Source organism: Zosterops lateralis, assembly GCF_965231275.1.
Source record: "Zosterops lateralis genome assembly, chromosome: 4".
Taxonomy (NCBI): Eukaryota; Metazoa; Chordata; class Aves; order Passeriformes; family Zosteropidae; genus Zosterops; species Zosterops lateralis.
In genome coordinates this window covers 29328801-29355192 of record NC_139765.1, presented here as the reverse complement: position 1 = coordinate 29355192, position 26392 = coordinate 29328801, and the positions used below count along the sequence as shown (strand labels likewise).

General features: G+C 40.4%; 1 protein-coding gene and 1 long non-coding RNA gene across 2 annotated transcripts; both read right to left on the bottom strand.

The window, feature by feature from the left end:
* Positions 1–5934: 5934 nt before the first annotated feature.
* NDUFA12 (NADH:ubiquinone oxidoreductase subunit A12) lies at positions 5935–23985 on the bottom strand. Its single transcript, XM_083859806.1, has 4 exons — positions 23834–23985; positions 14864–14946; positions 13879–13966; positions 5935–6206 (listed from the first exon to the last, which is right to left on the bottom strand). Exons 1-4 carry the CDS (start codon positions 23920–23922, stop codon positions 6026–6028), a joined length of 441 nt encoding a protein of 146 aa, XP_083715932.1. The 5' UTR covers positions 23923–23985; the 3' UTR covers positions 5935–6025.
* Positions 7308–13848, bottom strand: LOC310908611. Its single transcript, XR_014589888.1, has 2 exons — positions 10258–13848; positions 7308–8025 (listed from the first exon to the last, which is right to left on the bottom strand). It is a non-coding gene; the product is annotated as an uncharacterized lncRNA (long non-coding RNA).
* Positions 23986–26392: the final 2407 nt, after the last annotated feature.

Sequence of the window (26392 nt, the reverse complement as noted above, 5' to 3'; positions counted from 1 at the left end):
AATCCCTTGTTTGCCTCTGTTTCTATTTCCAGACTAGCTCTTCTGCTTTAGATTCAGATTATTAATGAGTTTTCTGGGGCACAGACATCCAGAAATTAAGCTTTGCTATACCCAGAAGGCCAAGAGCACTGCCAAGAGTCGGCATCTGATTTAGACTCATGGTGATGGGGCTCAGTTTGAGATTCAGAGGTGATGTCCCCTGTCAGAGGCAGAGACGTCTCTTTCTCAGGGTGGCTTTGTGCTGAGTGGACCAAGCCACTTCTAGGCTGGGTCCCAGAGAGATGTGAAGGTCAGACTGAAGATGTTCAAGGTCAAGTGAAGATATGCCAAATAACAAAAATGTCCTTCTTGTGCCAACAGTGATCTTGCTGCTGTGTTGCAGGCTGGTGAGCTGTATCTGAGGCTCATGCATTTATTTTTTTTCTCTGGAAAGTAAAGCAGATCCATGAATTCCCCAACATCCAAGGTAAATAAATCCTCATTGTTTTTTGTTCTTCCTTTTTTTTTCTTTCTTTCCTTTTTTTTTTTTCTTTTTAACACAGCTGTCTCAAATGAAAACATGCTATGGTTTTCTTGATTTCTCTGGCCACTGCTAGACACAAGGAAAGTGCCACACACATATTGCTGAACTCGGTTTTGCCTCACAGGATTTTTATGGATGGTTACTTTCAAAAAACAAACTATTAATAGGCCTGTGTCTGAATGCTCAACCACGTGAGACTTCATCTGTTACATTCAGGCTGTGTTTTGATAGATTGTTATTCCATTAACTAAAAATGCTTTGGGCTATGAAGGATATAAAACAGTCCTACAACCACTTGCCCTAAAACTAATATTTAAATATCACAGGGAAAAATTGAGTAGTCCATTAGAGGAATGGGAAAGGAATTATATCACAGACAAAGAGAATGAAATAGATATGAATTCTAGCAGTACAATGTAAATGTAAAACAATGTAAAACAAAAATCTTTGGAGCTGTGATTTGTTTAAGTGATGCTAACAATACTACAGATCATTTAAATAGATTTTGTAACTCTGTTGTTGCCACAGAGATTAAATTACACTAAGATAATAATGTAGTTTGGGGATAATTTACATAAAGAAAAAGCTAGGCTCCTAAAATTTCAGTTCTCTGCATATCCTTCTTAATGGGAACAAATTCCAAAACAATTTTGATTTTAGAAGTAATTTGTGAAGCTGTCCAGTGATCATTGCTCCTGCTCTAAATTCCCAGGCAGAAATTAGCCAGTAACTTTTATTTTCATTCATGCACACAAACAAAAATTCTTGCTTAAACTCTTCTGCCTCTTTTGGTTTATAGTGCAGGATAAACCAGTTTAAACGAAGAGATTCATGATTTTAATTAATAAGTGAGAAGTTTTGATTTGAATATGAGTTTTTAACTTGCATTACATATCTTTGCAATTTGATTTGAAGAAAGTTTAGCATTGTTTGTTGGAAACTTTGTAATGCAAATTTCCATCTAAATATAATCTTGATGCTAAATGTGGTATTTTTTTCTTACCTATGTACCCATGCAGCTTTGTGTATACAGATCTTGCTTGGAGTACATATATTCGAGTTCTAATTCTTTTTTTTTTACTCTGATAATATTTAAAACCAAAGAAACCATTAATCAGAACATCCAAGTAAAATGCACAGAGGAGATATATAACTCTAACTCTTAAAGTGCTTTTTCAGAAAAACAAACCCTCTCATAAATGATTATTACATACATATATTTTGAAAACAATGCTGTTGTTTTGGTTTGGTTTTTTTTTTTCTCAAGATCCTGGTTCAATTCTACACTTTATGTTTGTTGCCTGTGAACAAAGCTAAGACCACCTGCAAAATTCATCAGCATGTGAAGTGACATTGCATGGGTTCAAGATTTATGATTCAAAACTATAAGGAAATAGCCAGAAAAACCAAAACCTGGTTTTGGCCCTTCAGCAAAGGGAAGTCTCTGGCAGCTCTGTTTTTTTCTGCAGATTGAGCACGGTCCTGCTGGCAGCTGGGTATGGTACACACAGCAAAGCACTCCCTTCCTGGCTCCATGCTGGAGCTAAGTCACCACCAGCTCTGGCACAAGGGCCTTGCTCTGCTTGGCAACCAGAGGGTGGTGTTCAAAGCCCAGCAGGTCTCCAGGACAAAATGCCTGCTGGGCCCTTCCCCACTGACATGGGCTGCTCTGATATCTTCCACTGAGACAGGCTTCCCCTTGCTGCAATCCAGCATTTACTGTGGGATTTGCATGAGGAACCTGGAGTGGCATTTAAAGGCTGCTACTTTTGCCCACACCTACTACTTTTGTACACTCCTTGTAAGCACTACCTGAAAGCAGAGCCTTTAGATTTGCACATTTTTTAACCTCTAAGCAAAGCAAGGATCTGATCCCTCTCTGTAATCCAGTTGCCATCAGAATAATAGGCCCCATAGAATTATTAAATCAAAGGTTTCACTCTGAATGCATTACAGCTGTGAAAAACATATACTTCAGTTTTCAGGGCTGATGACTTCCAGCTCTATTCAAAATAATTGCCCCTGTAATTCCCAATCAAGACTGCTTTCCAACACCAACTTTAGCAGGAAACATCCCAAAAACTGAAGCCTGAGGTTAGATGACATAGAAATATGAATTAGTGAATATCTGAATGTTCTCAGTGTGCCCACCTGACTCTGGTGTGCAGGAGTCAGTAGTACAGCACAAGCTGGGCAGGAACTGACAAGGCCTCCTACCTTCTCCTTTCAGCACCCTTAAATGCTCTAGGATGTCCTTGCCTGTCAAAAGTTTTCCCTCTTGCTGTAGCTGAAATGGTTCGAGATGGTCCCCTGAAGCTCCTTTCACCACTGTTCTCTGCTGCAACACATCGTGGGCAGTTTGAGCTGAGAGGGCAGAGAGGGGCAGGCGTGGGCAGCAGCGAGGCAGGATGCAGTGTCCCGGGGAGGGAAGGGCGCTGTGCCAATGCACGAGGCTGAGCTGAGCGTGCTGGGAGCACAGCAAAAGCCTGCAGGAGCTACAGCAATGGGCTGCTCGGGACCCAGGGGATGTGGAAAGCTACTGGTACAGACACAATTTCAAAATAACAGTGGGTTTCAGCAACCTGCTGCTCCTGGAAGAGGTACCTGTCTTCTTAATAAGCCTGTTCCCATATTCAGAAATTCATTTCTTTTAAAACTCACATTTAGTGCAAGGGGAATATTTCTGTCAGTGCTTCGGTTGCACTTGGTTGAAGACACTGCTGCGACACTTGGCCAGCTTGGCATTTAAAATGTCATTTACACCAGAAGGCAACTGAACCAGAATACAGGAGGCAGATATCATAAGCAAAGGTGAACTTCCGTAGCTGAATGAGGTTGCTGATAAAAAGACTGATTCTTCTGCGTGCTTTGTTTCCTGTATGTGCCTTGTGCAACCTACCTTGGAGAAGCAATGCTACAAGAGATGTAACTGAAATTTTGCAATTAATATCCAGCATTTGTGGTACCTGCTGGTTAAAGCAGGATGAGCAGGTTTCTGTCCTCTCCAGAAAAGGGATTGATGATACTTTCTAAACCAAGCTACCGAGTCCTAGACTTGCTTCAGCCCAGCAGGCTGGGAGGACATGCCCATTTTTCTCTCTTTCTGTAGCATGGCTGAACACAAAGTTGTTCAAAACTGTTTGCTACCTCAACCCTTCTGTTCCAGATGACAGCAAAAGGACAAGCAAGCCAAGATCTCTTCTTTCAGCACGGAACATGTACGAAGAGTTACTGCCTATCCCCTAAGTACAGAATCTCATTCCCAAATGTACCTCCTGATGTGCATTTAGGATGCAGTCCAACAATCCACAGGACCAAGAAAGAAGAGGAATGAAATTGGTAGAAGACGCATCAAAGAGAAATAGAGGGAAAAAAAATAGAGTTAATTGCTTTACCTGTGTTTGAGCCTATGGGGCTTGTATGGATAGATGAGTGTCAGTGATGAAGCTCTCCATTGGCGCCGGGGCAAACTTTGTTCCTAAGGTGAAATAATCTATCGAGATAAAAATGCTAAACAAGTCCTTTTCACTTATGCTGCTCAGTATGACTCAAATTGCTTTTCAGCTGTGCCCAATGTTTTTGCTGACTTAAAGTAAATTAAATGTCATTCTTTCTTAATTAGATAGGTTAGGAGATGCTGGTGCTACTTCATACTAATTTAAAGACTAGAACTAATTTAAAGCTAAACCCCCCACCTTTAAACAATTAATTATTCCAGAATTTGATTTAATAAGGAAGGAAGCAACTGAGGGTTAGTAGCCCAGTCAGGTGGGCATGCAAAGGAAAACCAGCCAGTGTAGAGTCAGTCGTGCAACCACTCTGGGGGTTATTGGGGAGCAAAGTTTTTTTTCTTGACAGGCAATTGCAACCAATGTAATACATCCAATCCCCTTCTCAGTCATCTTTAACGACCATTTCTGTCAGTCGTTACACTGAGTGTAATTGTTAAGGTGCTGGCAACGGGGGCTGCAGGAGCCTCATGTGGGAGAGGCCAGGGCTGCCCTGTGCTGGATGCAGCCAACGCACCACAGGGCACGTCTCACTCCGGCTGCCAAACGGGAACACCTCTGGGAAAGAGGATTTGAGGTGGGACAAAAAATATTGCATAGGCAGAGGATGAGGGGGAAAGAAGTGGACAGCAGTCACCTGAACACCAAGTTGAAAGAAGGAGGAGGGTGAGGAGGTGCTGCAGGTGCCAGAGCTGAGATTCCCGGCAGCCTTAGGAGGAATCCACACCAGCAAGCAAGCATTTCCCAGTTCGAACCTGAGCCTGTGGAAAACCCATACTGCATTTATCCAAAAGGACTGCAGCTCATGAAGAGGACCCAGGCTGAAGTAGGGGGCAGGAAAGCAGAGCCCACAACAGCTGTTACAGACTGACCACCATTCCCTGAGGAGGAGGCAGAAGAGTCAGGAGTGAAGGTGTGAAGTAGTGCAAATGGAAGGTGGTGTTTTACAGTTTCTTTGTTTCTCACAAATTTTAATTGGCAATAAATTACAGTCTCTTTTGCTCTTGATGGTAACTGGCACACACTCTTCCCATCTTTCTCAACCCATCAAGTTTCTCTTTTCTTCCCCAACCATCAATGCTGGGGTGAATGAGAGGCTGGGTAGGCACACCCCCCATCTGTTTTCCACAGAGTAGGACATCAGGTACAGGCAGCCTTGTGGAGAGGGCAAGCTGTGCTAAAACACATAAGCAGACTGGAATAAAAGTCAACCATTAGCAAGATACAGAGAAAAGCCACAGCCCTGAACAACTGTCTTTCGAATGTGAACTTGCCAGCTTCACGTTTTTGAAACTGAATTCTGGCACATTTTACTTCTCTACCTCCTAAGAGGTGTGCAATATTGAACTTCCAAACACCTTTAAAAATCTTGCCACAAGAGAGCAAACAGTCCATCTCAAACCCTTATGAAAACATCTTGTAAGGAACCGGTACAGCAAAAAAGATTTTTGTGACAGAGGGCCCTCTTCTTATGGCTGAGGTCCCTTATGGGTGAGATGTCATTTGATTAATGTAGCCTCACAAGTTTTATGTTATGTTTCATCCCATACGGGAATACAGCAATGCTTTTTGCATACTTATGCATATACTTATGAACATTTTATGAACAAAAACTATAATCCTGACCGGTCAGACTATTCTACTTGTCTTACACAAATTTAAAGAGATGGCTTCACAAAATAGTATATTCTGCTAAATGACACAAATACGAGGAGTAACTATCACAGGAATGGTTATCATGCTAAAAAGAGTTTGAGAGCTACTTATGTGAAGACAGGACACCAACAATATGAGAAAAAGCACAGTAACTTAATGAGATTTAGACTTGTCATGTATTCTGTCCTATTCCCAACATTTTCTCACTTGTTTCCCTGCCCCCAATTCAATAAACTGAACTACAACTGCTATAGGAGGCTTTTATTCTGAACAAAACCAGTGAAAATACAATTTACACTGAAAGCCCAAGCTGAGATAAGTCATGTTGTTGCTGTTGTTATTTGCTGGCTGTTTTAGGAGGGATCCACTCGTGAATCTTCTTGCGAGTAGTAGAGTAAGGCACATACTGCTCAGGAGTGCCACTCACATTGAATTTATGGTTCTCCCAGATAAATTTACGAGCAACTGGTGGATGAGTAGTTGGAGGGTCATCTGTCATTGAGTGCAGCCAGCGATGCCTTAAGAGGAAAAAGACATATTGTTATTAAGGAACATCAAATGATGTCTACCAAGCCTATCTCCTGACTCCCAAGGGTCCTTCTCTGAAGACACACTAAGTATTTATTCTGACAAGGAAAAAAATAATTTTAATTCAGCATGACTTTGAGACTACAGGTTATTGATTTTAATTAGTTTCACAAGCATAACTGGTAAGTAACAGTTCTGCCTCCAAACAACTGAAAGCACACCTAAGTTCAAATTTCCTGTTCCTTTGTACACTCAGTATTTGGGCAGAGTATGTTGTCACTTGTTTGTACAGCCTTCACCAGGCCGCCAGGTTAAGGCAGGCACTACAAATGACAAAACCACAAGGTATGGGTTTGTTGCCTGGGCTTTTTCTTTATTAGGTTATGGAGATTTGTTTTGTTTTTAATTACCAGAGGACTATGCTGCACAACAATTTTAATGCCATTTTCAAAGCATACGTGAGGCTGCCACCTGGGATACATATAAATGTATATAAATGACGTAACTACACCTAAAACAAGCACATAAATATTTACTGACTGCACAACACAATGATTAATACCAATCAGTAATAGGGTAATTACCAAGTGATTCCAGTGATTAGCCTTTACCTATGAGCTAAATGTCAATTTTCCTCTGTGCAAGCAACACTAATAATCAAGCAAATCATTCTCCCTAACAATTTACTGAAACACTGCAGCAGGAACTGAGTTGATTTCATCCCTTTCCTATTTCAGTGCCTGAAGCAACTTTCAAATATGAATTACAATTCAATTATCTGTCAGTTTACATGTATTTCATACTGTGTGCAGTTATGACAAATGTGAGGTTATGATATTTTTTGCAAGCTTATGTATTTTTTTACCGAGGTAGAATTAAGGAGACTTCTGCTAATCAGCTTTTGCAAAGACTTGACCTAAAAATATGAAGTAATCTTTTCTAGTTCTATTAGAAAACCTAAAAATTGCATCTTCAGCCCTTAGCAACAAATCCAGCACACTTGATTTATACAGCAAAACAAAACCATGATAAAAGTGGTGAGAAACAGACTGACAGGTATTCTAAATCCAAAGAGATCTACAGAAGGTTGGTAATCTTTTCAAATTACTTCTTGACATGTATTTAAAAAAAAAGAAAAAAAAAATCACAACTTTGGCTATAACTTTAGTACAAAAATGTCACTTTAAAGAAAGTGTCAGCCTAAAGTTCTTTTTCTAGAAGCAAAATCAAACCAAAACCCCCAAAGTAAAGCCACACATTGTAGGACTAAGGGCTGCCAGGAAACTGGCTTGAACATAAAATCAGATGGAACCATAAGATCATTTAAAACAAAAAGAAAAATCTGTGTTTAGAGGCAAAGAACAGCTTCCTGTGGGAAAAATGATCCACTTTGGAGTTTGGAAGTTATACACATGTTTAATGCTCTTCTGTCTCTGCTCTCCTTTGCAAATCTGGTCTCATTCAAAGTGTACATTTTGCACTGCTTTTATTTTTTTAAAAAAAGATGAATGGCTAATGATTTCCATCTGGAAAAAGGTGGCCCCGTAGCACTACTAATCATGATGTAGTCTGATGATACAGGATCAGGTCTTGCTCAATTTTAGCCCTGGTGTTTTAAACCAGCCTCTGAAATGCCCTGGCCACACCACACAAAGCTCTCACCTTGGGCAAACTCTCTTGCCCGATCACAGCTGTCAGAAGAGCTCTGTGCACTACAGTCCTTCACAGCACCTCAGGCACCAGTGTCCTGTGACAGCCTGCACCAAGGCTGCCAGAAACGCTGCAAATTGACAGAGGAGCTCTCCATTGCTGACACAGAAACACAGAGTTTGTGCCATGAGAGAAAGGGCAAAAGAACAGTCCATTCTGCTAATACTGACTCGAGGACTGCACTTCAAAATGCTTGGCAGTATCACTCCAGAGGAGCCCAGCTTTTCAAAACTGCTTACTGTAACATTTTATGCTGGCTCTGGCCAGGGTAGAGTTAATTTGCTTTTTAAAAATAAAAATTAAGGCTCTTATTGCAACGTGCAAGGGATATTAATAAAGTGAATGAAACTCTTATGTGACTGTGCTGCTTTGGGCTGGGGTAGAGTTAATTTCCCTCACAGCTGGCTGGTATGCGGCTCTGTTTTGGATTTGTGCTGAACACAGGGATGATAATATAGAGATGTTTTTGTTATTGCTGAGCCAAGGCCTTTTCTACTTTTGTACTGCCATGCTGTCAGGGAGACTAGGGGTGTATGTGACTTAGGGAGGAGACACAGCCAGGACAGGGGACCCCAACTGATCAAAGGGATATTCTGTACCACATGGCATCATGTTCAGTATATAAAGTAGCGAGAGGAAAGAGGTAGAAAGGGATATTTGGACTGATGATATTTATCTTCCCAAGTCCCCATTATGCCTGATGGAGGCCTGCTCTCCTGGAGATGGCTGAACACCCACCTGCCCATGGGAAGCAGTGAATAAATTCTTCTTTTGCTTTGCCTGTGTGCAGCTTCTGCTTTTCCTATTGAACTGTGCTCATCTCAACCCATGAGTTTTCCAGCCTTTTCCCTTCCAGTTCTCTCCCCAGTTCCTCTGGAAGGGGAGTGAACAAGTGGCTGCCTGGGGCTTGGTGGCTGGGCCTGGGGTTAAACCACAACACAGACAATTTAGAACACACACACATGTTCACCTAGTGATGCTTCTGGTAACAGTGGATAAGGATCCTGCACACAAATCCCTCTTTAGGCACCTGCCATCACACCTCACCATCCTCATGCTCCCCAAGTGTCACGCACACCACCAGGACGGACAAAAACTTGTCAGAGAGAAATCCAGCTACAAAGGCCCTGAAAGACAGGCTGGAGCCAGCACAGCACTAGAACTCTACTAATGCTCAGCTAAAATCAACTATATTCCAAGTTTGCTTGATATCTGGCACTTGTCATTACAAGTGTACCTGTCACACATTCATTCCTTGAAACAACAGAAAAAGAGAAAAGTTTCATGATATCATTTAACAGAGTAGCTTTACCTGTTATTTAAACTATTGTTTTGCAGCTTTTTAAGACTAAATTCATAAAGTCCTTTAAAATACAGCATTTTTCAGTAATTAATAGTAATTAATATCTTTGGGTTTAAGATTTTCTGGATTTCTGTAATATCAACATGAAACCAGGCTCAAATTTAAATAGATCAGGAAAACCAATCCTTGAATTGCATTTTCTCACTGGAAAGTAGAAATAAAATTGCTCACTGACAAGACATGCCAGTACAGTCACAGGTATTGAAAAACATGAAGAGATTTCAAAAGTTTGTTTAGACAATCAATCCACTATGAATTATGCTTACACTTAGGAGTTTCAGGGCATAACCTGGTCACAAAAGATTCCCCTTAGAAGCACAACATGTGACTTACAAAAGCATTTTGGTTTGCAGAGTCTGTTCTCTCAAACAAAAGCTCCCACTTTCCACTTAAAATCTTGAAAACTTTATTTTGGGAAGCCTTTCCCCTTGACACCTGCCTCAAAGAATCATTTGAAGCTCTGATATCTCAGACTCTACCCCCAGATGCTCAAGAAAAGCTTTTCATGCACTAGATTGAACAGCATGAATGAAGAGATATGATATCCTGCAGATGGCCAGATTTCTACACAAATTCTGCCTATAAATCCATCTTGGAAAAAAAGGATTCAAAAGCAATTAATGACTGAAAACCTACAAAGAAGGAGTCAGCTTGCACAGAGCACAGAAAAATCAGAAGGATGCAAGCGTCTCTGAAGAGGCTGAAGCAGCTTCCTGAATCAGTGAGCAGTCACTAGGAAGCAGACTGAGGCCAGCAAAGCCTTTGCACTTTTTCTTGCATAGATAGATAAAAGACACCTCAAAGTATCTTCAAAAGCTCTCAAGACTATGTAGAATTTCTTCAAAGGTTTTAACAAATATTTAAAAGCAAGTTGATTTTAAATTGAAGCCACAAGGGACTGGAGCCAATTATATGATGCACAAGCTGTCAAACAAGAACTGATGTGACACAAACTCAGCAGCCTCTACCATATGTGCATTTGCAAGGTTCGGGCACAGCCTGCGTCAGCTCACGGTGTTTGCCAACTTGCGAACATCCACTTCTTGCCACAAGTTACCCATGCTGCAATGAGACAAGAGAAGTGAAGGTGTGGGCTCAGGTCATAGGGCAGAGAAGGAAAAAGGGAGAACAAATGTGTTTGTTTACACATGGGAGATAACTTTAATTTCTCATCCAAGCTACTGCACCTTAGCAATGAGATGGAAAGCATTTAATCGATTTATAAAACCCCATAAATTTACTGTGAAGCTACTAGAAGGGTGGAAATTTTCCCAATCCCCTTCCTTTTCTGTTAAATCTTTCTGTTTTGTTTTCCTTGAATGCAAACTTGAAAAGCAGCATTTTTACAGGAGAATTGCACATTTCCTTACATTTTCTAGTGTGCTGGCACTTTAAGCCTGAGGTGCTACATTCCTCCCTGTCAGATCCACTAAAGAGGATGCAGACTATTAAACTGAAGGTAAATTTGCAATAATATGAAGTAAACACTCCTGGAGCTCCTTCCAGAGACGGCAGATTTGCACCATAAGGAAATAAACCTCAAAATACAGGTCAGACACCACAAATACACAGTACAGTGCTGGCAAAATGAATTGTCCCTACAAAAGGAAAAACTATTCTCAAATTACAGCTCTTCTTTCCCCACAGCATGACACTGACAGAGCAATTTATTTTTAACTAGTCCGTACACTTACAACAGTTGTCAATTTGTTGGTTCAAAGGATCTGGCCAAGATGCAAACCAAAGTACATTAAACCAGAAATACACTAAACAAATAGCTTAAACACAGAGGCCGAGGATTAGTGATGCTGCAATGGAGACATCCATGAAAGCACTAAACAGAGTCCCCACAGGCACGGCTATAAAGGGAATTCACTTCCATTGTTTATAGTCCACAGAGCACACACCATCAGCGTGTTCAAAAATGGAAGCGCTGAGCTCCTGCAAACAACACTGACTAGTAAGAACAAACCAAGTATTTGGTTTCCTCTCGCTGTCTAAAAGTGAAAAAGATGAATCTGTGTAGGGAAAAAAATTGTGCCAAATATCTTGTAAAGCATTACAAGAAGATTAATATTTGTCATTCCCAAGGCAAATATTAAGGAACTCTTTTAAAAATCTAATTAACTTGTCTCCAACAAATTAGATACCAACATCTGGATCTTAGAGGAAAAAAAACCCCAGAGTTAAAAAGAAGTCAAATAACAACAAAATCAGAATAAACCACAAGCCTACATATTCTAGTGTGGAAACATTTTTAAAAAGCAACAGTCTCGATTCCCTGGAGAGTAGACATATGTCAAAACAACACTCTGACTTCCTTTAGAATGTACAATTTCAGTACATCCGTTGTCAAAAGACATTACATCAATTATTTCAGAATACCAAAAATACTCAGTAGCTCCTAAACTGGTACTACAATATGTTATTACATATAAGGTATTTTTTCTTGATGATTTTTCTTTTCCTCAAGTATCTGAGAGAAGGTAAAAGGTAGCATTTTTTTAGTTGTTTCCAGAACTTTTCAATATACCAAAATGTGTCTTCCAGTTCGTCATACATGAGCTTCACTTGATTGTACTTGAACCATCATTCACATTCTACAATCCTGAAGGCACACAACTTACTGCAAGAAGAGGACACAACACCATACTGAACTGAGCTAAATTAACTGAATTCCACAGTAAAACCATTGATGTTTAGAGGAAGCATTCAGATCACACCCACCTTTAACAGTGGTACTTTAAATAGTTCCCAGCTGACCCAAGCATGACAAACTTGTATCATGCTATTATACTATGGACTAATTACTCTCTTTGTTAATATAAGTAATTTCATGCAGTTCATTTCCAACAAATTTCTGGGTCCAAAATAACCACTCATTACCTGTTGCACAAATCTAGTGTAACACTGACACCAGCTTGTACAAAATATTGTCAGTCTCAATTCAAAAGTCTATGCCATGTTAAAAATTTAATGCAATATAGCACCAGATTAAAATTTTAAAAAAATCTTAAAAGACAGCATTTATTCCCAGTCAAAATATTTCTATTTTTAAAGATGTCTCTAAGCTGTATGCGAATATACATCAGTGATTTAGATGTGCCACAAGGGTAGGATTCCTATATAAGAGCAAACATGTTATCATGGGATATACAACTTTATCTGCAAGAAACACTATCCCCCACCTTATCCCCAAAATATTTGCTACCTTATCTGTCCCCACAAAAAAAACCCAAATCTGACAAACCTCACTGGTACTGCACGACTAATTTTCCTGACAAAAAATACCTTAGAACACAAGACTGGTTACCCTTTTGGGCCTCATTACACTCACCAGTTTTGAAAATAATGAAATCTTTACTGCTTCTTTTAAAAGATTTTTTTCTACGTTGATAGGAAAACAAGTTTTTTTACCCCATTAATTTCTGTGAAGTAAACAAGCTAACTAACCCTTGAAACATCACTTTGATTCTCAGGAAGAAACCTTTTACTGAGGTTTGTAAAGAGGCAACAAACATCCCACAAACACAAGCAAGGGGAAAAAAACCAAACCAACAAATAAAACCTGTGTGAAACAAAACCTGTACCTCAAAATAAAGAAGATCTAATGTCACTTCCAAAAACAATGCCATTTAGTTCTTACCAAATAAGACAGAAAAAAGCACTAATCACATTTTACATAATGTAAGGCTGGGAGAGCTTGAAACAAAATTGACCACCTAGAGAGTCTACCCACACATTCCTCAAATGTTCCAGTCAGAGCCATAATTTAGAAAATTTTATAATCAATCTCAGCCTTGGCACAGAACATTTGTCACAGGAGAAATAAAAAACAGTGTTTGCTCAGTCTACCCAAACACTTCTCTCTTGATGTCACCTTTTGCTGCTTTGTGGCTCAAGTGCTGTTCCTGTTCCTTAAGAATCGCATAGAGATTATTTTTACTAGTATACACTGTTACTTTAAGTGGTGTGAGTTTTCTGGGAAAATAAAATAGAGTCAACAGCAGTGGCCAGAGACCTTCTGGAACTCAAGGCTGTACAGAATTATTATTGAAATGCATGAACAGAAAATAAAACTCTCAATAAAAAATACAGTCAAGTAGCAGTCAACATATGAAGCATCCTCGCACCTCAACGGCAGTAGGTTTCAATATACATTGAAACAACTATACTGCTAGTGGCTGTGGGTTAAGGAATGTTGTTCCACCACTGCCATATGTTCCTTAGGTTTTTGCTTATGATGGCAGGAACAAATATTTTACTTCTGGTGGCCCAAGGCCTTGCAAACCGTTAACAGGGAATCACAAGTAATGAAGAAAATTAGAAGACTCTCTTGACCTGCTCAATCTGGCTGGCAAAATGCTTTTCTCAGTTCAAAAAGCAATGAGTGCCTCTGCCAGGAGAGTAAGCAATAAGTATGAATGCAGTTCAACATTCGAAGTGACGAGTCTGAAATCTTATGGTCATATATAAGACAGCTACAACCACTAAAACTTTTTTTTTAAATATTCTGCTTTGTAATATGAGAAAATATAAAGCAATTACACAATTAGTATCCACCCACATCATTAAGCTAAATAGTTTACCATTCAGGAGGCACCATGCTTCCATCAACTTCCCAGAAGGTATTTTTGCCATTCATTTCATCAGTATATACAACCCATCTGTGCCGACCTTAAGTAAACAAACAGAAATATATTAGCTCAAAAAAAATTATTTTCTTATAAAGGAAAGAGTTCAGGAAAACCAAGGAAAAACATTTTGAGTGATAGTATCTACCATAATAGGCACTTATTTTTAAGCCAGCACAGCTTTTATTTTTCCAAGTCTTCTGTATTTACATTGTTATTGTAGTTTTAGATGACTGAATCTAACACTCTCACAAGGTAGCAAATATTGGCTGTTCTATAAATGATGGGAAATAGGAACTTACAGAAGTGCCACTTACAATCTAAGACTAAATTAAATTTTAGCTACATAAAACTACCAAACAATGTTAACAAGCAAGTGCTTTCCCTGGTTACAGTCCAAGTTAACCTACAGTCAGCAGTTAGCTTGGCCTGACCAGTGAGTCAATTGCTTGTGTCACCTGTGTTGCTTTAGGTGCTGCTTTTTCCAGTACTCTACAAGCTTGACTTAAAATCCCATTACTTAAAGTGATAGTAAGTTTAAGCCAAGCTGTGCGCTTTGCCCTGAAGTGATCATATAAGTGAGTAAAGCTGTGAGGCAGTTTAAATGTAGTTCACCACCTTTCCCCACCTGTTAAACTACCAGCCTTTAGGTCAAGGACCAAATTTAACTCTCAATCACCTTATCACCTGGCTTACCTACACAGAGACCCTATGACAGGCTTATACCATAGTCATTGTTTCAGACTGACTATTTGCAAATGAATTGAAGGATGCAGCAGAGGAACAAAAGCTGTCAAAGCATTTCTGTAAGTCTAAGATTCACACAAGGCAAGTGCAGGGAACTCAGGCAGGCAACAAGGTGTATTTCACTAGCAGAGAGCACACAAGCTATGTGGGAGCTGCACAGTTGAATGGGAGGTGTTCACATTAGCACACTTACCAAAGAAGTTTCTTTTGTCTTCATAGTATTTGTTTCCATATTTGTCAATTCCTATGAGATTACCAGTCTTCAAATCATTGACCCTGTGAATTATCAAAGCAACAGTTTCAGTTGGTGTCCTCTCGGAATGAAACTGGGACAGAGGTTTCCTAAGGGTTACTAAAATCTGTATACATGCATGCAACAACATTTTTTAAAAAAACTATTCAAGCTCATGGATTGCAAAACAATCACTGATTCCTGCAACAAATGTGCACTCCACTGACAGGATGATAAAAGCAACAGCAGAAGGCCTTCAGGAGCTCTTACTTATTTAACAGCACATTAAAGCACAAGATAAAGCAACTCTAAAATGTAACAATTTACCACCTTAAATATGGTGAGAGTCTCAGAGGCACAAGTTAATCCACTTAGTAGTTAATGTTACCATCCTTCCCAACTATTAGTAGCTACTATTTCAGCCTGGATCGCCATTGGAAGTGCTCAGCACTGAAGCAGCACAAGAGACCTCACATGTCTGTGTGGGGAGTAACTTCCAAGAAGAGAATAGTAATATTTTAGGCTGCTGCAGCTGCTTGCCAGGAAAGTACATGCTAAACTCTAAACTATAATTGTTACCTTCTTGTTTCTGTATAATCGTGAAAGACACATGCATTTACCCTGCAACTCCGTGAGACTTACACTGACCCAGATAAAGTATATGCAAGTTTCAACTCTTTAGACAGAACACATTTTAATGTTATTGTAGAAATCAATAATTAAACTGAGCTTAGGATTACATTCTAGTGATAAAACCTTAAAATTGACCTAAGTGCTCTTCTCCCTCTATATCTGCAATTTTGCTTTTCTTTTTACTGACATTCATCCCAGGCAGAATTAGACAGGGAAAAGTTTCCTCTCAAAGGTTTTAGTTGTTGCAATATTAAGCACACTCTCAACTCAATCCCAAGTGAGAGGAGGAATGTGCTCAGATGAAGTTTTTTTGTTGTCTTTTCTCCCAGGGTGCATGGCAGTGACAATTATTCCAGCAGGTACTCATTTTAAACCTCTGTGGGGGCAGGCAGAAACATTCTCTGACACATCTCTCCTCTGTCAAAGAAACACTCAAAGATCTCTCAAGCCTGAGTTCCCAGCTTCAGAAAAAGAAGAGCAATTCCACCGCTGCTCTCCCTTCTTTTTTCCCCTCTCCTTCTTGTAAGTGTTTTTATGCCCTTGTCATGACTTCATGCCCTGAATACCAATATCAGACACTAACAGTTATTTATGGCTTCTCAAGAATATTTTCCAGCCAATTTCACTGAATTTTAAATAAGGAGAATGTTTCCAGCCACAAAGGCTCTTAATAATTTGACTTTATAGCATATAAATCTTCTGCAGCTGCCTCAGTGGAAAATGTATAGAGAAAAACAAGGAAGAGAAATTCATTTCAGAGAAATACTCTCCTGACTTGGGTAAATAATTTTTTTCCAGTTAGCAGTGATTACTTCTGAAAATCCACTGTTGCAAGAAAGAAAACCTTGATAACTCCTCCTTTAAACACCAAGCCTATTCCTTGAGCTGGGATGGAAGATCTAATGGCTTGAAAGGTGAGCAGGAGGCAGCAGCTGTTTGTGGTTGGTGTGGTTATGGGGATCGGGTGTGATTCCCCACCTGGTACACTCAACTTCAGTCTTCTGAAGGAAAAAAAGGACAGCACTGCCTCCAGTCTAGCCTGCTCTCTGTCTGTGTGGTAGAAAGGAGTCAACGCAGCCTTGGATCTTAGACTCACAAAAGATCTGAGGAGACATTCATTAAGCTGTGCTCAGGAAGAGGCACTCTGATGACACCTAATACTCAAACTCTTTCACACTTTCATTTCTCCAGCTCTATTTCTTCCTGAGAACTGTCAGAGTAATCGCTACAGCCTACTGCTCTGAGAAAGGAAAGAGAAGGAAAACAAAGTGGAGGAAACAATCTGGGGGAGGGAGGGGGCATAGGTGTGTGACAGAAAATAAGAATTATAATTGCAGTAAAGCACTAGCCAGGGAAACCATGTATTACCTTACTGCTCAACAGGGACTAAAGCCACTATATGAAAATACTGATGAGGCCTCATCAGCAACAGTGTAAATGTTATGTTTAACTCTTCAAAAAAGATCAATTTAAGCCACAAGAAAAAACAGAAAAAGGGCCATTATGATGTGTATGTGCAGGAGGAAAGCCTTCAAGACAGCTCAGAAAGCTTGGCTTCTTTGTTCCAAGATAAGAAAGCCCTTAAATATAGCAGGGAATTTTATATTTTCAAATCACTGCTATCCCATATTTCTGACTTCCCAATATTGATTAAAAAAAAAGCTTTTTAGCATGTGGTCAGGCCTAAAACATTTAGTGGATATATCCTAATATTTTTCCAGGACTAATGACAAAGACAGCACAGGTTACTGACACTGCTGAATTCAGATCACGGACTATTTAGACTTCCACCCTACATTTCATCAAGGATCTGAACTAAAAAACCCAGCACCTTCGTAAACCTGCAGCTCTAGTTTGGGAGCAGCTTCAAGCATGCTGTATCACTATTCAAAATACCCGTCACAAGAGAGAGATGAGATGCGAGGGAGGGAAAAAACCAGGATAAAGTTTAATGTGGACAAGTGCAAGGTTCTGTAGTTGGGAAGGAAAGTACTCAGACATGAATGGAAACAAAGGCTGCAATTTATTTTGCACTAAATGCCACTGGGGCTGGAGGGCATCCAAAGCCGAGCATAGGTCAGTGGTGACAGCCCATTGCCAAAGGGCAGCTGTGATCTGCAGTTTGAAGTGAATTAGAAGAAACAGAGCCAGGTATTTCTCTTGCTTTACCCCACGGGATTTCAGCAGCTGCACGGCTTTCAGATTTGTACAGGCCAATGTTATATGTGTGTATTATAAAATTGGCTTTTCGCAAGATGTATGCTATATGATTAATAGCATAGTAAAGATATAAAGGTATAAGTTTATTTCTGCTATTGGTAAGACTAGATATAAAGGGAGTAGTTGATGTAGCAGCTGCTTAAACTGTCTGTTTGGTTGGGATAACATCCAGTGAACATGTAAAGAAGACTCTGCTACTGATAACACCAACTATCAGCATCTATCACCCGCAGCAAGCACAGACCAAGGCCCAAGCTGGACGCGATAACAAGGACACAGCCACGAAACACGCATGCTCTAAAAAGGCGGACCCAAGGAGGGACCCTGCAGGGCAGTTCCTGGAATATGGAAACTAGTTTATGGAATTTCATATATCGATATAACGAGAAGGGTATTTAACGAGTATCCCTGAGAAGGCAAGGTGTGGACTTGGCTGAATGCCAAGTCACCCGGCCGGCCGTTTTTGGTTTTTTCTTATCTCCTAATTGTCTTAATTATTTTATTAAACATATTCCTTAAAATTTACTAAAAAGTGAACCTCGTTTTTCACAATTTGGGGGCTCGTCCGGGATATACCTCATCCCTGAAACCCCAGGAAATCCAGAAGGGAGGGAGGCGCCCCGCCTGGGTTTTTGGCGGCCCAAAACTTTGTTTTTCCTGGTGAGAATTGGGGATTGCAGGTAAACATCCAAAGAGACAAGCAAGGAGAAAGAAAAAAGCAAGTAAGAAAAAGGGAAAAGGCTCCCTAAAACTGCAGTATTTTTGCTCCATAAAAACCTCGTGCACGAAGAACCTGAGGAAGAAAATGGTTGTGAGTAATTCTCAGGGGAGCGGGTTAAAAGGGGGGTCTGTGTGCTGTGTGAATGGGACACTGGCTGGATACCCCAGACTGGTGAAGTGAGTGTGGTGTGGCTTCTCATGCTGTTCGTTATCTCGCAAGGGAAACGGCTAGCATAGAGGTGAAGCAAAAGATAAAAAGTGTGAATGCGACCCCCGAGTGATTGGGACGGGATCCCAGAGGAAAGAGGGGTTGTAAAAAACCCCGGGTGGCTGGGACGGTCCCAGGGAGGGGTTGGACCCTCAGGAAGGGAGCCGATAGTTTTCCTATACAATCCACTGGGAAAACGGGATACTGGGGGGGGGAAACGTTTGAACCCCCTGGTCTGGGACGGGGTCCCAGGAAAAGGGGCTGGAGCCCTTAAAGGAAGAAAGCAAAGGACACCTAGACTTGCTGCTGAATTAAAAGGGTTATGTAAGACCCAAGAGCATTTAGGGTTTGGCCAAATATAGGTATTTTGGGGGTTTTGCCAGATTGAGGATAGAAACACAAAAAAGCCTTGCAGGTGTAAGGTCCAAGACACCTGGGCTTTGGAAAAGGCTGCCAGGTTGAGGAATACTAAAGGCTTGAAAAGTGTGATAATCTAAGAACATCTGGGGGTTAGTCAAATACCTATGAGTAAAAACTAACAATTTTTTTTTTAAAAAAAGGGTACCAATCTTTTTGTGTTGTCTTTGTGTAAGTGGAAGTAAGTGCAGCTGAAGAGGTGTGCTTGTTGTGGAGTTTATTTGTGTTAAGGAAGTGAATTGTTGAAACGGTTAAAATGTCTGAATGGAAAAGGGGGAACTGCAAGGGAATTAATGAAGAATTCAGGTTCAAGAGGGCTGTCTAAAAAGAGGATTGGTGCAGTTTTGCAGATTAATGGGGAAATTCATTTTGAAGAGTTTTTATTGTTGTTGTTATTGTTGTTCTTGAGTGAATGTATGTGTAATATAGACTGCTGAAGTAAAATAGGAGTTTTTGTTTTGAAAGATAGAGTATGCAGCACATGGTGCTGTGCTGCTGAGCTGATGAGTTTTCTGTGCCTCGGGGGAAAAAAGGAGGGGGTGATGTTCGGGCTGTTGGATGGCAGAGAGGAGACCAGGCAGTGACTGGATGGAATCCTGAAGGTGGGACAGAAGCTTGGAGAGTCTTATGTTAGAGGTCTTGAAAGGTTTTTTGAGAATTTTGGAAATTCTTAGAGGTCTTAGAAGTTGTTTTTGTTTGGTTTGGTTTTTGGCCTTTTTTTTGGGAGTGCATTGAAATTGCCTAAAGAGATAGCTATAAGACATCAAATGCTGGGGGGTGACCTCAGAAATAGGAAGGAATAGTTTTAATGGAACAGGAGATTGGAGTCAAAAGAGTTGTGAGAGTTCTGGTGTTTGATAAGAAGGAATTAGAAGAAGAAGGAATTATGGATGAAATTAGATCTTTTGTTATTGGGAATTTTTTTTAAACAAAATTAATGCTCAAATGCCATGAGTAAAATGTATGTTGGGAGTCCAAATGCAACCCAGATTGGAACCTGAAAGTAACACCCTATGAGATAATGATTAAATTATGAAATAAAGAGAAATTAATGTTAAGAGGGTATAGCTTTACAATTGCAAAAATGGGAGAGGAAGTTCTTTAACCCCACAGTGGGAAGATGCTTTTTCAGGTATTGCAGGCAACTGAAGCTGCGGTATGGCTGAAAAACTAAAGCTGCAAGTTTTAAATCAACGTCAGCAAAATCAAGAGACCGGTGTGAGAACCCAAGAATGAACTGTAGCATCTAAACCAGGTGATACAAAGTTGAATTTTAAACAGAGCTGAGTGGTCATGAACTGGAAAAGACTCAAGTAAATTTGGAAGTTTTGGACAAAGGACTTTCTCTGTTTTACTTCTCTGCATAACACCTAAAAATCAGTCCGGTCTGTCAAATGCTACCTCTGTTTCTTCACAGCTACAAAGGAAATGGACTTTCAAGTAATTCTAGTGTGGGGAGTTGAAATTGAAATATGTAATATTGGTTTTTTTTTGAAAGTGTTTATGTCACTCCACTGTATAATATTGCAGGTACATGAAAATCACAAGAAGAAGACGGGCTCCATATCCCTAACATTTTGGCTAATTTATTTTAGGTTTTATATCTTACAGAACAAACAATATGTTTTTGCTTCTTTTATTTTTTCTATTTTTGTGTGTGTTTAAGGTACTTCTTTCATACTAACTTAAAGGCATTTTATTACTTATTAATCTGTTTTGTTTAAAGAAGGAGGGCAGAGAAGAGCGCCTATGTGAAATACCAAGAGGATATGTTAGTGCTCACAAAATATAGGGTGAACTACTACCCGACAGAGTGGGAACTAAGGAAAGAGCTTTCAACTAAACTGGTACTGTGTCAAAGTTAATACAGGAGCTGTGATTCCTTTGTGTACACACACAACATTTGTAACCAATACAGGACATTCTTCAGTTACGCTGGCAGCGTTGTCCCCACAACAAGGTACAGATAATTACTGATAGAAATCTAGTTCTGTCAAGTTTATTCTCAAGAGCAAATTTTTCTTCTACTATTTAGAAGTCATGAGAAGGGATATAAAGATTTGTTCTTCAAATGGGTGGATCAAAAATAATTTAAGGTACTAATTATATAACTTTATAAGGTGGAAAAACTTTGTCATTCGCCTCTTAGACAGAGGTTGAGATGTAGATATTGGTTGAGAAGTTTTTTTGTTGTTGTTGTTGTTTGTTTGTTTTTTTTCTTTTTCTATGGGCAGTTCTTTGTGTGTCTTTGTTAAGAAACTTTTGAAGGTGTTTTGGTTTTCTTTTTTTTATATATAAGAAGATGTCAGATTTTCTTGTGGAATATAAGGAGAGATAGTATGAATGACAAGATACTTGCTGCTTGGAAATATTATTGTGGTATATGCAAAATTTTTCTAGTAGTTTCATTTATTTCCCTGCTTGATAAGTTACTATGAATTTTGCAGAAACTGTTTTGGAAGGTTTTTTTCTTAGTTTTCCAGCTGGCTGCAGATAAGACCTAGCTCACAAAACTGGTGGTGTTGATTGTCAAAGGGGGTTCTTATCGAAGTTTCTAAGGAGTATCTAATCTTTCAAACCAATGCATGTCAAATTGAGTGAATGTGTTTGCCTTAGATAGAAATAAATCCTATAGTGTATGTACCTTTCTAAGTTCTCCTAAATAGTGAAGGAAAATCTTCTAGAATAGCAAGAATTCATTGTCTTCCTGCCCTAAGAATAGGCTGAGCAGAGGATTGGCCCAACAGAAACCTTCAATATGATAAAACTCTAACATCAGAAGGGGTAAAAGAAGTTTCTGTTGTTTTTTTGTTGTTTTTTTTTCTCTTCTTTTCACTCTGTATTTTAAGTTATTTTTTTTGCTGAGTAAATTTTTTTCTCTCTTTAAATTTCTTTTTAACCTGTCCCTCAATCCTAGTTACAGTTAAAAGGTGGAAGCTTTCAAAAATTAAATGGTAGCAGAAGTGATTCCTCAGAGAGGAAGATGACACCCTAATTTCAGTAAAATGATCATGCGGAAAAATCACAGTACATGGAATAGCTGAACTAAAGATGCAGTTTTACTCGAAGTGCAGCTATGGCCAGCATAATTAATTGTCAGTTCTAAAAAGGCTTTGCAGCTGGCCTTTGGATTAAAAGACTTTACTGCCTTTTGGTGATGCATGTGTACATATATCTTGGTAAATGGGGATTACCAGTGCCTGTTGAGTGGGAAATACCTGAGGAACAGTGGAGAGAATTACGGTTAAAAAAAAAAAAAAAAAAAAAAAAAAAAAAAAAAAAAAAAAAAGAGTCAAAGGCAATTTGTCTGAAAACTAACAAACAAACAACCAAAAAGAATTAACAAGGAAATAGAGGGCAAGACTGGGTTGGCCGCTGTACTTGCCACCAAGAAGATCATATACTCCTGCTGTGGGTAGCAACCCCATAGGCATGGAGGGTGGAGGTATAAGCCATACCAGACCTCTGTCATTCCTTTTTTTGTCACTTCACTCATTCTTTGTCTTTTGCCTTATAGGATATTGGCAAAATCATGCTACAGATACTACTGAAAGTTCTATATGAAAAGACACCGAGGTTCCTTTCTTATTGCACATACCCGTATCGACAGTCACTGTTATAACCCATCCAAATTAGATAATTGGGAAAATATTAAATTGTGGAAAACTTAAGGACCAGTGGTGACTGGCTGGAAAGTAAGTGCCTATGAGAGGAAATAATGGAAGCTAGAAAACAAGAAATATGGCTCAAAGCCAAATGAATTATAAAAAAAGAAGAGGTGGGGTTTGTTATATGTGTGTATTATAAAATTGGCTTTTCGCAAGATGTATGCTATATGATTAATAGCATAGTAAAGATATAAAGGTATAAGTTTATTTCTGCTATTGGTAAGACTAGATATAAAGGGAGTAGTTGATGTAGCAGCTGCTTAAACTGTCTGTTTGGTTGGGATAACATCCAGTGAACATGTAAAGAAGACTCTGCTACTGATAACACCAACTATCAGCATCTATCACCCGCAGCAAGCACAGACCAAGGCCCAAGCTGGACGCGATAACAAGGACACAGCCACGAAACACGCATGCTCTAAAAAGGCGGACCCAAGGAGGGACCCTGCAGGGCAGTTCCTGGAATATGGAAACTAGTTTATGGAATTTCATATATCGATATAACGAGAAGGGTATTTAACGAGTATCCCTGAGAAGGCAAGGTGTGGACTTGGCTGAATGCCAAGTCACCCGGCCGGCCGTTTTTGGTTTTTTCTTATCTCCTAATTGTCTTAATTATTTTATTAAACATATTCCTTAAAATTTACTAAAAAGTGAACCTCGTTTTTCACACCAAGGAAGCCCTTGCCAGGCTGAGGTGACCGGACGGAGGAGCACGACGGCGGACACAGAGCGCTGAGCGCAGCCACAGCGGAGACACGGCTGTGGAACAGGGCTGGGGCTGGGGCCGACACCGGGACAAGCGGCCCGGGCAGCACCGACAGCTCAGCGCCCAGGAGCGCTCCAAGGCGCCTCGAGAAGAGAAAACAGCCGCGGGTCCTGCCTGGGGCCGCTCCGAGCACAGCATCCACCCCCGACCGGCGGCCGCTCCTGGGGCTCCTCCCGAGGCCCGCCCTCCCCGGCCCGCGGGCCCTCCCCGGCCGCGCCCTCAAGGTGACCCCGCGGGGCGGTGGCGGTGGCGCAGCGGGGCGGGGAGGGCCCGCCGCCCTGCCGGGCCCGCGTTACCTGAGCAGCTGCAGGATGGCGCCTCGGGCGCCGCCGTGGCCGCCGATGTGTTTCAGCGCCCGCTTCAGCACCTGCACGTACTCGGCCATCTTGGGGCGGGCCCGCCTCCCGCCCCCGCCCGGGACGGCGAGCGCCGGAAGCGGAACCCGGAGCGAGCGCCGCCTTTGGGCCCTGACGGCCGCCCAGGGGAGTCCTGTGAGCGGGGCGCTGCCGCTCGGCTCCCCGTCCGCACGGCCTGCAGCCACGGAACAGCCGCCTGCCGCTTACACCTGAGGGTTAGCGAGATACAGAGAACTTCAGGAGAGGGAGAAAGCACTCTTTATAATAGAAATATCTACTGACAATCCCTTGTTTCATACAGGTCACAAGACCTGTGGTGAGAAGAGTTACCAAGACTTGGCAGTGAGAATCCAGGGCTGCCCGGGTCAGGAATCCGGGCCAGGGCAGGTGACTGCGGGTGATGCTCAGAGGAGAGCTCAACAGAGCTGTCCCCAGCCCTGGCAGGCCGAGGAATGAGAATCTCTTGTCCCAGTGCCTTCTCCTGGTTCTGCACCAGCAGGAGGAAACACTTGATCTTGATTGCCCTGCTGTGAATGTTGGCAGGACTTTACTGCTGTTGGTACAAGGCTGAGCAGGCAAGGGGCGGAAGCTATTTCCCTGACCTTCACAAGGCTACTGCTACACAGGCCAGGCAAAAATACATCTATTGTACTTTGTCAGAGCAGGTGGGACTTGAAAAAACACCTGGTGAACATATTGCCAGTGCTGCAGCCACTGCTAGCTGATGAGCAGAGACCAGCTGTAAAACAGGGAAAGGCCAAGCTGCTGGACACCATCACTGTCAGAACCGGGGTTTTGGAAGGGACAAAACAGGAGTTGGAGTGAAAAATTAAGTAAGTAGACTAAAACTGAAAGGAAAATGACACTGGGAAAAAACCTGTGTCAGCCAAGCTCAGTGTGGAAATATATCCATTTCAATGAGAAGTCTAGTGCTCTGAGTTTCCACTCATTTTTTTTACTTTTAACACAAGTGGTTTTGTTTTCAAACACAAAACATGGACCCTGCTGATTCTGTGCTCTGTGCTCAAATGACAGCATCTCGTTTGTGACAAGTCTTAGGCTTCCGTATGCTCGTGGCATTTGCATTTTCACAGTCCAAAGTTAGAAAATTTATTAAGTATATTAAAATTTGGTCAGATAAGTGTACATTAGGAGGCATATAAACAGGGACAAAATTTACAGTTAGAATTCACTCATTGTCTTTAATTTCATCCACAGAAACCATTATTTTGATATAAACTACTGATGATGGAGTGTGTAAAATATGAAAGAAGTGTAGTTTAAATTAAGAAGCCAACTTTGGAAAGATTGTATAGGTTCAATGCTTATGCCAGTTTCTAAGCCTATTCCTGATTCATGTAACTGGGATAATTTTCACTGTGTAATTCCATGAGTATAATTCCATGAGCATTTTCTCTGCTGGCAGTGAAATAATATATTTGTTCTGGGGTTTTTCCACCAAGAGTTAAAATTATCTGGATCCATGTGGCACTTTGATCCATGTGGCTCTTTGTCTTAGAGCACTGTGGAAAACAAGGCATTGTGGCACAAAGCTGGAAGAATGGATCAACTTCTTAATGTGACTTTCATGCTACAGAAGATTTTGTGGGGAATACTTTCTTAGCAGGAACATTTTACAGCATCTTCTTCAAATTACATTTTAAATATCTTTGTACTATTTTCTCCATTACTTTAGTCAAGTGAGATCTACACTACGAATTTCATTACCTCGTAACTGCTCAAGTCCCATCACATCTACCTAAATTGTTTCTGTTAATACATCACTGTGCATGAAAAAAGAGAATCTGACTGCTGTGTTTAAAAAATTCTCCCTGAACTCAGTGCAAATGTCACAGTTGAATACAGGAATGCAAATGCAAGTATGTTTTCCTTAAGGATTTACTGGGACATCTTTGGGAGACAGCATTGAAATGGTGTCTCTTCACTCAAGATGCTTGTCAAACTCATGCACTCATACGAAATATTTAATTCCCAGGGTTTTCAAATTTAAGACTCTCGTTAGATGTTGCTTTTTTTTACCCCAAAATTAGCACACTGAACCTCACTGCCTCAAAAATTCTTGCTAAATATATTTAACGCTGCCTTGTTTTTTCTCCTCTAGTTTAAGTACATGTCACAAAATTAGTGCCAGAACTCTTTTTCAAGCCTAAAATACCCCTTTTCAAATCTGAACACAAGTAACTAGCTTCTTTCCTAATAAAGCTAACAACATATTTTTTGAAAATAAACAAATCCATTTCCCAAATTACTCAAAGGATGACTTGTAACTTCCCTTCATTTTGTTAGCATACAGCCATCTTACTGAATCTACACTAAACTACATAGTTTAGTTTTTCCTTTAAAGAGCTTTATTCAGTGGTACAATTGATCTTGAAAAACTTAAGTTCATATAATCTCAGAAAGTGCAAAAGTCAACTGATCTACAGAATAATTTAGTGTTTACATTTTACCTTAGAAGAAATCTTTTTATTACATTTG